The sequence below is a fragment of the Schistocerca cancellata genome, chromosome 7, assembly GCF_023864275.1.
Source record: "Schistocerca cancellata isolate TAMUIC-IGC-003103 chromosome 7, iqSchCanc2.1, whole genome shotgun sequence".
Taxonomy (NCBI): Eukaryota; Metazoa; Arthropoda; class Insecta; order Orthoptera; family Acrididae; genus Schistocerca; species Schistocerca cancellata.
Genome location: NC_064632.1, coordinates 175,219,349 through 175,234,307, shown reverse-complemented (window position 1 = coordinate 175,234,307; position 14,959 = coordinate 175,219,349). Strand labels below are relative to the sequence as shown.

The window sequence follows — 14,959 nt, the reverse complement described above, 5'->3', positions numbered from 1 at the left end:
TGTCTGTACACAGCCTTGTAGCTCTGTATTCAATTTTTTAAAAAATTCCATTTTATGATACATTTCGAAATGTGTTGTGTGCAGGGTATTTTATTACAACGTTACTACTGCAGCAAACATTACTCTCGCGATGTCTACGTTATTATTTCTCCTGTTTGCAAAATGAACGACAAAACACATCTCCCCCCACCCCTCTCCCAAAGCCAAACGTGTTTCATATCTTGTCATAACTGCATATAGTGTATGTCGTGAACACTATTCTTTCACACATCGTTGTTACTAGTCAACGACCTTGTAAAAAAATAACTAGACTCACTGATGGCGCTGCAGTCGCGGGATAATTTGAACGTTCGCCTGGACGCCATTATAGTGGTTGTAGTCTGATGTGTTGTGTAGTATTGTTGTTTATGAAGACCCTGATTCAACGTTGTATATTTGTTACTCGTAATTCTACTGTCTGTACGTTCCAATCAAAAGAAGTACAATGGTGAAGAGTTGTGCAGCGATTAATTGTACAAATAAATTCGAGAAAGGAACGAATATTACATTTCACAGGTATGTGAATATTTTAAGTTGTTTTGTATGTCAGTGCACTTGCTTAATAAATGTCTTTGTAACACGGTATTATCATTATGTCTGTGCATCTATTTGCAGATTTCCTTTATCAAAACCACAGCTGTTACAAAAATGGTTACACGCTGTCAGGAGGCAAGATTTCCGACCGACAGAATACCATTTTATATGTTCTGATCATTTTGAAGAAAGTTGGCTGATCGGTTGTGTTTTCATGGTCTAGGTTAGGTTGAAACTTGATAATTTGGTCGTGAGTTGCCAAAGCACTATGCCATATATAACGCACTTCTCGTCGTGAAATCTAAAGCAAGGTAGAGTCAGAAAATATCTATTAATATAGTGGGCAAATCTTCGAGTATTTTGATGCATTTTGCGTACATCTATCGTAAATGAACTACGAAAAATGCTAGGGATCGGGTACATAACTTTTAGCTACGGCAGATTCCATGTAGTACGTAAGATAAATTCATAAACAGTGACTAGTTGCTGTTTGTTCATAAATTAAAAAGTATATTGTAGTAACGTATTTAAAGGAGGCACTATCTTTGAGACGTAACTCAAGGGAAGGCATTTTATAACCAAAAGCGATGTATAAACATTCGAACTCCGCGCGTCAATTTACCACTCTAATGTCCGCCGCCCAGCTATTCAATTTGTCCGCTCTTCACAGTCGACCACTCATGCGGTTGTGGGGGCCTGGTTATAGGCGACACTTAAACACGGGGGACATTTCATTTCACAAATGCTCTTAATGTGTGACGCAGAGCACTGTTGGAAGCGGTCGCCGGGAGCTATCACGGAAATGAGAGATGCACGGTCGACAGCTGATTTCAACTGAGGAATGACTCAACTGTGACAGACGACTCTTTTTGTAGCCCTGAATTTAAATTCATGTCCTAATCTGACATCAACTCGTGATATGCAGTATATCCGAGAAAACGGCGATCAACAATCTTCGGTAGAACTACAATCGCGATCGCTTCGTTCACGCCACTTAAGGCTCACTTCTACGAGCAAACTCACGACAGAAATGTTTTATAATATGTTTGTTTGCATAGCCGTCTTCCGCAGCAGAATTTCAGTTTTGGCGGTAAAACAAACTGTAATATCTAGCTGCAACTGTTACGTAAAACTGTCATCACATTGGCTTCGTGGGATGCCGGGTCACCAAGCGATGAGCAGACCTGGTCGGCACTTGGTTGCAGATTATACACGACACAGTCAGACTGCAAATCATTGCACGTTAGGAAAAAACAAGAGCAAATAAAAAAAGTCAATACGATGATGAAAATGGCGCGGCGAAATATTAGAAATAAAAAAAATACATTTAAAATAATTAAATGAATTAAATTTCCCAAATATGGCTTCACACAACGTCGTGCGAAGCTTATCGAAAGTAGGACTATCGACGTGATTATAATAGCTGTATTAAATGACTCTGGGTCACGTCTTGTGCGGAAGGATCCAGTATTGATTAGTGCTTTAATGAAACGTGTGAATTTAGTTAGCACCTGTGTGTGGGGGGTGGGGTGTCTGATATGTCATGAAATACAAAATAACAGGGTCAGACCGAGGATTCGTGATTTACACACACCAAGAAGAAATCCGGACAAAGAACTGGAAGTAAGATAACACTGTTGAGAGAGTTTGGCAACGGCGAACGGTTCGGCCGTGACCGTCAGCGCTGCGATTGGAGAAAACCAGCTCCAAAGCACTAAGTCAACTACCTAGTAATTTTAATCATACTATAGAGACGAGGCGGTTATTACCGAAGGTTTTTCGAGACAAAGCTTTCATCAGGCAAGCGACATGTGGTGTCACCGCATCTTGCATGAAAATGGCGGTGTAGAGACAGCTGCATTCTTGTTAAGCTGGAATAATGTGATGCGGGATGAGGAAGGAGGTTCTAACAACAGGCCTGCAACATGTCATCTCATCGAAGAAAAACTGACCGAGAACGAAGGAGCTCATGAAACCACATCACACAGTCACATAAGCTGGATCCAGTGGAAGTTCCTGCACAACATATGGCGGGGTAGAAACTCATATGCGACAGTTCCTCATATGCGACAGTTCTGTGCATTGACATCACCGTGCAGAGTAAAATGTGCCTCATCCGGAAATAATATTTACCGGCGCCATGTCATCCATTTCCATTGGTGCCAAAAAACGAAGGGCAAAGTCACATCGTTGTAGCCTATCTTTGGGGTTCATTTGCTGCACATTCTCACTCTTGTAGGACAAGTGTAATATGCGCCGCAAAATCGTTTGAACTGTTTACTTCGGGTGAGAGAATTCCTGTGACGCAGCTCAAGTACCAGCTGCAGAATTTGAGGTACGTGCTGCATGGTCGGGTATAGATGCAGCTACTTCATCAACAATTGCCGCGGGAATGGAGCCGACTCCCTCACCATGATGCACAGCCTAATTCGCATGTTTCTTCCCTCACCATGATGCACAGCCTAATTCGCATGTTTCTTCAAAGTTCTTGATCATATTCTTTAGCTAATTTATTGACATGGAGCCTCTTCGCAGCTGTTTCTGTCGCCGACATTCACGCAATGCAACGCTTCTATTGCTGCCCTTTTGATAAAAACGACTTTACCACAGTGCAGGCAGGGTCTTTCTTCTCAATAGCCATTGCGTGATTTTGAATGGGAAACTTCAATCCTCTTAACCGTTTACAACAAGTCACTTCACAAAAGGCCAAATACTGACGTCAAAACAGGAAATATTACTGCGCCATATTTTCATCTGGTGGCATGTTCCGCGAGCGCATCTATTAATGAACATGCCTACCGACAGCGTCCTGCTATGTATACAACCCGCACTGCAGCACTCGAAACACCGTCAGTTCAAAGCTCAATTAAAACCACCCAGGGTAGATATTTTGATGCCATAATACCAGCAAGACAGTGTATACTTCATTTTGCAATACGACGGGGCTTCATCACGTATTATTTCAAACTTTCTTTTTTACATCAATGTCAAAATGCCTTATCATTGGGCTGGATTTTCTTCTTCAGTGACCCACACAGTTATATAATTTAACTCCATGTGATTCTTCTTACGGCTTTAAGTTAGAAGTCACGTGTTCCTACCTCCACTGCCACTTCATTTGTAAAAGTTGCAAGGACGCACTATTAATGGGGTCACTATTTATTTATTTATTTATTTATTTACCGTTCAAAAATGGTTCAAATGGCTCTGAGCACTATGGGACTTAACATCTTAGGTCATCAGTCCCCTAGAACTTAGAACTACTTAAACCTAACTAACCTAAGCACATCACACACAGCCATGCCCGAGGCAGGATTCGAACCTGCGACCGTAGGAGCCCCGCGGTTCCGGACTGCAGCGCCTAGAACCGCACGGCCACCGCGGTGGGCTTTATTTACCGTATAGCACAGCGCATAACATACTGTAGTAAAGTCAAGAAGACATAAAAGATACCTAAACAGACATAAATGCAAATAGCACATTAAAAACTGCTCCAGTATACTTATCCAGTCACAGCTTGATCCTGTGGACAAGAAAAAGTGGTTTGGGTCTCCCAGGTATGCTCTTCAGTTAATATTGAAGTTTATATGTAAGGTTTTTACGATGATTGATTTCCAAGAAGTTTTGCTAGAAGCTTCCTGAAAGAAAGCGTCCTATCAAGAGTCATTCCAAGATAATTTGGGTGACTTTGGTAGGGAAGCATTTTGTCGTCGTTACAGACCTCCAGTTTACAATACGATGCTTTGTTGTTTAAGTGGAAACCGCTGACTTCGGTTGTAGAAAAACTGGGTAGGAGTCTCCAAACGATGAAATATTTATGTATTTTGCTGATCATCAGAGTGATAAAAGCACATCTAAACTAGCACTTCTGAACACTGTGCTGACCCGCAAGTGCTAGATAGACTGCATATCTAAAGTGCTTTACATAGTTTCAGGTATGTCAGAAATTTAAAAATTTAGAAGTGTAGTGGATAATACTGACCCACGGGGTAGTCCATTATTTTGTTTCCTTTGCTTATGAGATTACTCTGCACTACTCATAAGCGCCTGTCTGAGAGCAAGTAATCGATTAGTCTTAATGTGGTTTGGCGTGGATGACTGACCAGCTTACGGTATAAGAGCTCTCTTTTCCACGCGATATCGTGACAGTCAAGTCGACAAAGACTAAAGATGTCGAATTTTTTTCTGAAATCCGGCTTCGATGTGTGTAGTTAGGCTTAGGACCTAGTCTGTGCAGCTCCTGATACCGACCATGACGCTTTGGGACGTGTATGGCGAAAGTTTGACTACCGTATTGAGCATCTGTAATGCGAGTTAAAAATATGGAGACTTACATGTGTCTATTTCCTGGATGTCTGGTAGTTTTCGCGCTACGTCTTCTGTAAATCCGGAGGTACTTTATGACTCGCCCTTTCTGTACACACAAGTCCAATTTTCCTGAACACGTTTTTCACACGTAGAAGAAGAAAGTAAGTCATACGGACATGAGTTCGCAAACGCTGTGTTTTAGTGCTAGAGCTTGTTTTTTACAGCTTTTCATAGTTCACTGATAATGGGAATCACACAGAAACCAGAAGTGCCGTCACTGCAAATGAAACTCATTCTTACGTCAAATGTTCCAAGAGCCCTCTGGGGTAAAAATGGAAATGTCGTGTGGCTAGGGCCTCCCGTCGGGTAGACCGTTCGCCTGGTGCAGGTGTTTACGTGTGGTTAAACAAAGTTATACTGGCACGCGGCTCACTTCATAGGCTTACACGTAGCATCAACTGTCTAAATATCAGAGGGATACCGAAGAGGTGGAACGATTTTCTGACCTCGACTTTCTCCCGATTTAAATCCACCACACATTTACTTGGCGGTAGCTTAAAAACTGTTACGTATGAACACCCGGTACAAGATGCCTGTATTGTGGAAGGATGCAATACTACAGGGATACGTCAGCGCATGCGGGATTCAGTGCGATGGTGGATTGACGAGTGTATCGGTGCTAACGGAGGGCATTTTGAACACATCTAGTTTCATGCTATAAGCTGGTAACTTCTGCTTTCCACGATTAATGTACTACGGAGACGTGCAGAAAATGCATTCTAACATAATGTGCAAGTAATATATTATGTTGCTAGTGTGTGACGATTTTTAGTTAGATCGGTTGGCAAAATCTTACTTTCGAATTCATTGCACGCTTCTAGCATTGTTCTGCTTACGCTCATTTCAGATTCGTCAGCTCTATTTGTCAATTAGATTGATTTCACTTAAATCTGCAATGAAATTCTGTGCTTTCGTAGCAACTACACACGACTCTTTAAATCACGATGAGTCCTTTCGCCACATATTGGGTGTAAAATGTATCCATTTTGTGCGCGACATGTTCGTCGTCAGAGCTGAATATTTGGTGTTGACTATTCAGGAACTCTGCAAATTTGCAACTTGTTCGCAAAAATATTTTCCTATCTTTCGTAATAATCATTCTAAGACTAGTGGTTGCTGATAATATCCCAGCCAAATGGGAACAGACGCAGTCCTCTGCGTTAATTATTAGTTAGTTATCAAACGGTCTAAGAACTTGCCTCCATATGTTGGTTCTCCATTTACTCGAAGTAATTCTCAGACAGGACATTCAGAACAATGTCACAACAATCCCTGTCGCTGACACCACTTTGTTACCTGACACTCCTAATCTACAGCTGGCAGTTGAAGTCTCCACCTACACAATAGCATGATATTTTGCGAGTTCGCTCTGAAGCGCTCAGCTATTACAGATCCTAACGCAGGTAATGTATGAAAGCACCTCATTACCATGTTGGACCAATCTTTGATGGTTAACTTCACCGACATTACTTCAAAGTCTGAGTGGGCGAGAATCAAAAATGGTTCAAATGGCTCTGAGCACTATGGGACTTAACATCTGAGGTCATCAGTCCCCTAGAACTTAGAACTACTTAAACCTAACTAACCTAAGGACATCACACACATCCATGCCCGAGGCAGGATTCGAACCTGCGACCGTAGCGGTCGCGCGGTTCCAGACTGTAGCGTCTAGAACCGCTCGGCCACTTCGGCCGGGCGGGCGAGAATCATTACATATTAACCGTCCACAGTGTTATCTAGGGTAAATACGTAGGCTGGAACTTAAATAGTGGCAACACTGCTGTGGAAACACTATGCAATGGAATCTACTATTGTCGCTGATAGCCCATGTTGTAGACATACCTTCCTTACCTCCGAGCAAATGGACTCGCCCGTCCCACGTCACCGGCGTGCGCACAATCGAGGGAAACGGTCACTTGTGAGCGAGCCGTCTAACGTGACGGTGTCATGTTTTCGAATCAGGAACAACAGAGTTGAATCAAGATTGAATGCGCCAGAGATCGTACGGCACGACAGTGTCATCAAGGTGTTCAACAAGCGTGCTGGGAATCGGCATTGCACGAGAATGCGCGGGCGCATACAGCACAAGCTGTGGCTGCCCTGCTCGGTCGATGGGACTGGGGAAGTACTGTACCATCCACCGGACTCAAGCCCTTGTGTCTTTGATTTGATTCGAAGATAAAGGAACCACTTCGTGGCATTCGCTTCAGAGCTGTTCCAGAGATTCGACAGGCAGTAGACCGCTCCGTTCGCACAATCAACAGTACAGGCTCTGCTGACGGTATACTACGCCTTCTACATCGCTGGCAACTGGTTCTACACAACGCTGGTGACTACTTTGCAACCCTCGCAGAACGGTAATGGAAGGGTTGTAACTTTAATAGTGGCAACTATTTATTTACACCTCATACAAAATAGATACCTGCTTCAAAGTTTTACTGACATTCAACATAGTCACCAGCATTGTGTATAACCCGTGGCCAGCGATGTGGAAGTCGTAGGATGCTCTTAGCAGTGCCAGTTGTGTTGACAGTTCGAGCGGCGCTGCTCGCCGAATTTGTAGCAGTTCTGAAGCTAATGCCGTGAAGTGTTTCCTTCAGTTTAGAAATCGAGTTGAACTTAAGAGGGCTCGAGTCAGGGGAGTGCAGTACGTGGTACAGCACTCAGCGTCCCCATCAGTCAAAAAAATCAGTAACAGCTTGCACTGTACGTGCTTGAGCATTGTCCTGCAAATTGATGGTCAGGTTCTGCAGAAAGTGCCATCACTTCTGTCTCTAAGCTGGTCATAGGTTGTGTTCCAAAAATGAACAGCATAGAGACAGAAGTGATGACACTTTCTGCAGGACCAGACCATCATTTAGCAGGACAATGCTCAAGCACGTACAGTGGAAGCTGTTACTGATTTGTTTGGCTGAAGTGCTATACCACGTACTGCACTCCCCTGACTTAAGTCCTCGTAAGTTCAACTCGATTTCTAAACAGAATGAAACACTTCACGGCATTCGCTTCAGAAATGCTAAAAATTCGTCAGGCAATAGACCGTGCAGATTGAGCTGTCAACACAACTGGCACTGCTAAGAGTCTCCTAGGACTTCCACATCGCTGGCAACGGGTTATACACAATGCTGGCGACTACTTTGAAGGTCAGTAAAGCTCTGAAACACTTATCTATTTAGTACGAGCTGTAAATAAATAGTTGGTACTATTAAAGTTCCAACCCTCATAATCTTAATGGAAGAGACGAAGAATTTAACACCCTGTCAAGAGCGCGATTTTTGAGGTGGAACATTGTATCAGGTAAACTAGTTCTGGAAAATAGCTTGGCAGAGGGCTATTGAAATAAAACACATCCAAGATTGCACTAATTTGATTATCGTTCGTCCATGATACGGTTCCAGGGCTTCACCTACTGTACGTTATCGCTTGCTAGGGCGACAGGTTTCAACCTATCTCACGAAGTGTTTACATTTTATCATTGCTGTTTAGCTTATTGTTCACTAGCAACAAATGTAAACCGAAAAGGCAAGGAAATCCCCTGGCTGTTTTCCGAAAGAGGAACGCTCTTCTACTCCGTTGGTTAACTACACACCTGAATGTGTAATGTGCTGCGAATACACAGAAAGATAGATCCTTTATCATTTAGCTACAAAATAGCAGGTCAGCAACTGGAAGCAGTTAATACCATAAATTATCTGGGAGTACGCATTTGGAGTGATTTAAAATGGAATGATCATATAATGTTGATCGCCGGTAAAGCAGATGCCAGACAGATTCATTGGAAGAATCCTAAGGAAATGCAATCCGAAAACAAAGGAAGTAGGTTACAGTACGCTTGTTCGCCCACTGCTTGAATACTGCTCAGCAGTGTGGGATCCGTACCAGATAGGGTTGATACAAGACATAGAGAAGATCCAATGGAGAGCAGCGCGCTTCGTTACAGGATCATTTAGTAATCGCGAAAGCGTTACGGAGATGATAGATAAACTCCAGTGGAAGACTCTGCAGGAGAGACGCTCAGTAGCTCGGTACGGGCTTTTGTCAAAGTTTCGAGAACATACCTTCACCGAAGAGTCAAGCAGTATATTGCTCCCTCCTACGTATATCTCGCGAAGAGACCATGAGGATAAAATCAGAGAGATTAGAGCCCACACAGAGGCATACCGACAATCCTTCTTTCCACGAACAATACGAGACTGGAATAGAAGGGAGAACCGATAGAGGTACTCAGGGTACCCTCCGGCACACACCGTCAGGTGGCTTGCGGGGTTTGGATGTAGAGGTAGATGTAGAAAGTTGACCGGCAACCGCCTGCTGATTTCTATCGCGGCCTCGATGAGCTCCATCTGCATTCCGCTGACCTCAGAATGAGGCTTTTCCTTTCCAAGACCAGTGAGAAGAACAAATATGTTAAAAACGGAACAAGTTGAAATCCCCTTGTAAGTGACCAATCTGCGCTTAAGCCAACTTCTGTAACCACAACCATACTTCATCCGTTTCTGTTTCTTAATAAAGCGGCGAAGAATGCAATTCAATTAATCATTTTATCTCTGTTAATGGGTCGTGATACACTGTGAAGACGCACTCGCACTCTGTCTGGAAGCTGTTGGATCTCAACAGATGAAACAACTGGGTAGTATCTGAGCACTAGAGGCTGCAACCACATCCTGTAAGTGGCCTGCGTGTGACTGCGCCGTCCATTAGTTGGAGGAACTCTTGGCAGTTCTTTAGAACAGTACGAATGCCCGGTACTCACCTTGCTGCGGCGGAAGGACTTGCTCCTTGTGGGGACGCCATTGGCAGCGTTGGCCGTCCCACGGCCCCTCTCCAGCGGCTGATGCGACGAGGCACCCTGCCCCATTTGACGGCCGACGTCACGCTGCAACCACACCGCCGCTCGTCAACTCACCTCAACCAACCAACAACAATACCCGGGCCGCCACCATCCAGTACACAACGCTGCCTGTCGGCTAGAATGATAGTTCAAGGCTTTTCCCGGCCGTGTCAACTAGCATTGTCACCTCTTTAACAGCGTATTACCTCATATCTTCTTGTTACACACGACAACGGAAAACTTTTTAGTGGAAGTGACTTATTTTTGTGGTTTTCACTGTGCTGAATCCTAACAACACAACACCAAGAAGGTGTATCATTTATTATTTACAATGAACGCTCAATACTTTTAAAAAAATCTCTTAGTGACTATAATAATGAAAATTTCGTATGTTATTTCAACTAATAATAATAAGCTAAAATGTCGATTTGAGTTGGTTCCGCTTGCAGACATAGCAACTACTGCGGCATGCTATGTGGCTATTCCTTGTTTTTGCGCAGGGACCTCGTGGAATGGGAACTAATATATATATATATATATATATATATATATATATATATATATATATATATATATTACAGCCTCTACACAGTGAGTTTATCTAGCGATAATAAGATGGAGACTGCTGCAAGTATCTCCACGAGTTTACTCATCTGTAAGAAGCAAAAGTGAAATAAAATGTTATTTTAGGTGCCTACATTCCAAAACTGATCTTCGATTCCTATTCTGAACTCAAGCATGTTGTTACCGAGTTCTTCAGCAACAAAAAGAATCCACGTTATAATTTGTCTCTTGTGGCCAACATCTAGTAGATGTTCAGAAAACAGATTTATTTGATGTGCTTCATCATTAATTCGATGAAGAGTCCATCTTGATTTCCCCACTCACAATGAGGTGTCAATGAGCGACAGAATGGCATCTGCCCGCTGGAAGACTTGTCAAAGTCACGTCCCCGAGACGTACAACATGTAACTAATCCACCTAGATTCTTTAACAAATGAAAGGAAACCTAAGCCAACACACACACACACACACACACACACACCTCCACTATGTATAAAGAGGTGCTTTTATGTATAAACCTTCGTTCATTCTGGAAAATTATTTTCCTTCTACTGAGAAGTGTTTTGTTAATTTCCGCGACATAGTGCGCAAAACCGTAATACAATGAATTACCAAGCAAGAAGGACAAGCAACAAATATTTTTCCTTGGTCTGCTTTATATGTCCGGGGTGAATGCAACAGAAGGAAGCTTTTAACATTGGGGCCAAACAAGATATCTACATGATCGGCGAAGTAATACCCATTCTTCTCGCGAGTTCATCGTTTCCATTCTGAATTTAGTGGAAACGAGGAAATGAAATGCTTCTATTAGCATGACATGTAGTATTTTTCACTAGCATGACACTTTTGTCAAACAAGGGGGGAGAGAGAGAGAGAGAGAGAGAGAGAGATATATATTAGCCACGTCTTCGGTCTAACTCGGTCATAACACGGGCCCAAGACATGATGCGCAGTATTGCTGACAAAATCCCTGTGTTCGATCAGTTGCTAACATTATGAACACACCACAGGAAAATAAGCTGTTTCTTAGAACCAATAACTAAATGAAAAACAGCTTCCTGTTTTTACATTCGTTATTTCGCGAACAGCAGATGCAGGTGAACAAAAAGGTTCCATCTTCCTTAGGTTTCTGGGAGGCCTTTCGACCCCAACATAATGTCGACAATCACCGAGGCATATTGATTACTTCCAAAAATGCGTGACTGGCCCGACGAGTCTTCGACAAACTGAACCCAGCACCCAAATGGAGAATGTTCAACAGGCACGAAAACGTTGCGTGTTTAATATGACTCTCTAAATTCGGATACATGCAGTATAATTCCCACACGGAAGAGGCAGAACACGAGAGCGCCCGATTAAATGTTCACCGGCAAGTTTTTGAAGCTTTAACATCTTCCAAACACCTACAGATAACACTGCGAAGTAACAATAAGAAACTGGACGACATTACGAAATCAGTTGCAGTAAGGCGAATACTAGAGGAGTACGAGTAAAGTACGGTTCGTCTTTTAGGTGACCAGGTACAGTAATTCCATTTCAGCGCACCAGCGCTGGCGTCATCAGGAAGTCAAAGTAGACAGCAGGAATTCTGAGACCCGCGGTCCGCATCGTAACAGGGGTCTTCAAATTACGTCCGGCGGGCCAACGCCGGTTCCAGATCATCATCAATCCTGCCCGCGGTAACGCGTCACACATGCATGACATCCGGCCCGCCGTAATTTTTTTTATTGTAGTCGAACCTTGCTTATCGAGTGTCTCATAACAAATTATTCGCATAATGAATAGAAGAAAATGTAAGAAACTGACTCGCTTAACGAACGGTGTTTCGCATAAAGAGTGTGTTTATTGTAATTTTTTTCAGTCTTTCATGAACATTTCAAAAAGCACCTTCTGGCCTGGCTCTGTCTCCATTGCTATTATAAATGAACACTAAGTCACGCGTTCTCCTATAAACTGCCTCCCTGAAATCAGTCTGCTATATCAATCGCAATGAGCCTCGCGTCGCAGTTGATGCCACCGGTACCACTGCTCGGGCTTCCGCAACCTTGTTAAGATTCTCTGCAGCGATGTTGCAAGATCCGGCGCATGGTAACCTTTTTCCTCGCAGTATATGTTTATGACTTACATTTTGATTTGCCGTCGTTAACTAACACGAATTCGTTAAAGATGCCCATGCACGATACGAATTTAAATAACGACAATGCAAAGTATTTTTTTCGAGAAATTTTGAAGCACAGGCATAAACTTTGGTCCTAGAAAACATTTTTGTTATAGAGCATGATCCATTGTTAGTATCTCATGTCATGTTGTCATGATGGTGGATAAAATATAGCACATTACGCTCAGTTTTGTCGACAATAAATCTACAGTTAAAAAGCACCTTGTGCACTTTGGGATGTTCGGTTACGTAGTATTGACAGATGCTTGATAATCATTATAATGCACAATATACACTGAAATGCACATTTGCATATCTGTTTGTGTTCGCGTTATGCTAGACACATCGTTAATCCACCTTAGACGAAATATACGCTGCAAATACAGTGGAAATGATTTTATTCTCAACAAATCAGTAGATAATGTGCTGTATTTCATACACCATAATGACAACATGGCATGAGGTACTAATTCACACTGGAACACATTTTTAACCAATTTCTTTAAGACAATAAGATGAGTTACATCTGTCGAAATTGGTTGTCAACAATAAACAATGATTTATACCACCTTGGCTGCTGAATGTTTTTTCTCAAAATTTTTAAAGCAATAGACGTTTCAGTTGCGGAATCTAACGGAAATGGTGTTCGTAATTGCTGACTGAATTTTTGGCATGTATTAAAATGCGTGACTTTTTTGTGTGCTTGAGGCTGTATATGAATGATGCACTGTACGATTAATGGTTTTGATTCACCGTCGTTTTCTACTGTCTTTGGAACGAGAGCGAGGAAACCTTTATTTACTCCGCACATATTTTCCCACCATCAGTTCTGACACATCAAAAGTTTTCCCACTGAAGACTGTTTTTCTGAACAGCATTTTATTTGTCTTTAAAAATTTCTCCACCAATGACCACGACGTGAATGCTATGAACGCCAAGAAGCTCTTCACACACTTGATTATTTTAGTTTATCCCTCGAATAAAAATTCACAAACTTCGTCATTTTTGTTTATTCCTCGAATAAAAATTAACACCTGTGCAGTATCTGAAACCTCTACTGACTCATCCAGAACCAAAGAGAACCACTCTTAAGTGTCGAGTTTTTCAGACAACTGTGCTATATTTTCAGCATTACCTTTCACTCGTCATGCCACAGTGTTTGCTGACACATTGATGTTTTTAAACAAATTAGCTTGTTCTGAAAACATTACTTCAACTGATGCTTCTTTCAGTAAATAGTTTTCCAAGGTTTGCTACTGAGTGATCCATGTGGAAACTAGACGAGTTGCTGCTTCTTATTCAGCATTTACTTTCTTAAACATCTGCTGAGATTTCAAACCACGTTTCACAGACGCCTATGTTTCTAACCGTTGCATTCCCGTAAATACGGAATAACTTTGAGAATGTTTGGTCTCATAATGACATTTTACATTGTATTTTTTCAGAAATGATATAGTTTCATTGCAAATTATATACATTGCCATGCTATTCGACTCGATCAAGAAATATTGATGTCCTCATTGCTCTTTAAAGTTTCTGCATTGCATCCTCCGTTTATTTAGCATTTTTACACAAATCGGATGTAACTAGAAATCAAAATATGCCACGTAACAGTATAAAGAGCAAGGCTTGTGAGTAAAGAATTGCACTATATTTATCTTTAAGGCAGTTTTAATTCAATTAATTACTCACTGTTGAACACTGTATTTTCACTACGAAACTGTAGTCAGAAAACACCCTAGTTCCACTACACTTTGCGTTTCAGGTTGCAGTGGGAAGATATCCTGCACTGCTGCTACTATTAAATAGCTTGCACTACGATCTGACCACTTGCTGTGATGCGAATGACGAACGAAAGAAAGAAAGAAGGTTTCGTGAAAGCACGTTACAATGACCTTCACGAGTGGTATTTATTTGCAGCAATGTATATGAATTAAATTATGACTATAGTTTCAAGGTCAAGCAATTAGCGGTTCATTCTGTAATTATTGTTGCATTGCCACTCACTGTGAGCTCCAAAGATTGGCAGCAAGGTAACCGCTACGATTTCTGAACTGTACCGATTAGTTCCGATCAGTACTAGGGTTTCAGGCCTCAAAGAAACAAACTATAGCTAGGTCTTGGCCCTTGGTATTAATGGAAGAGTCAGTGTTGCCCTTAGGATAAAATGTTTGGAGACCCTTGGTGTAGCCCATGTGGAATTTAAAATGCAAAAACCCGTCGTGTACATTTAGAGAACTATTAACAGAGACGGACTCTGCGGCGATTCTGCTGGCTCTATCGCGCATTCAATGGATTACGACGCGTACTGCTCTCAACCAGCGCGGGCGAGGACAGTCACTAATATTAGAGTGCCAACCCTTCTGCACGTACACGACATTGGCTTAAGCAGCGTACCCAGTATAGTGTCCGACTACGACCGTGAGGGAGGGGCTCAACTATATGAGCCGTCACATCCTCACGTC

The 14,959-nt window shown here is 42.3% G+C and overlaps 1 protein-coding gene across 1 annotated transcript in view; it reads right to left on the bottom strand.

Moving 5' to 3' along the window:
• The window catches only part of LOC126091927 (protein numb), a 214,951-nt gene that overhangs the window by 137,332 nt on the left and 62,660 nt on the right, over nt 1–14,959 (bottom strand). The window contains exon 2 of the mRNA XM_049907249.1: nt 9,695–9,817. Coding sequence (XP_049763206.1) covers nt 9,695–9,799 — 105 coding nt within the window. The 5' untranslated portion in view covers nt 9,800–9,817. The remainder of the gene's footprint in view (nt 1–9,694; nt 9,818–14,959) is intronic.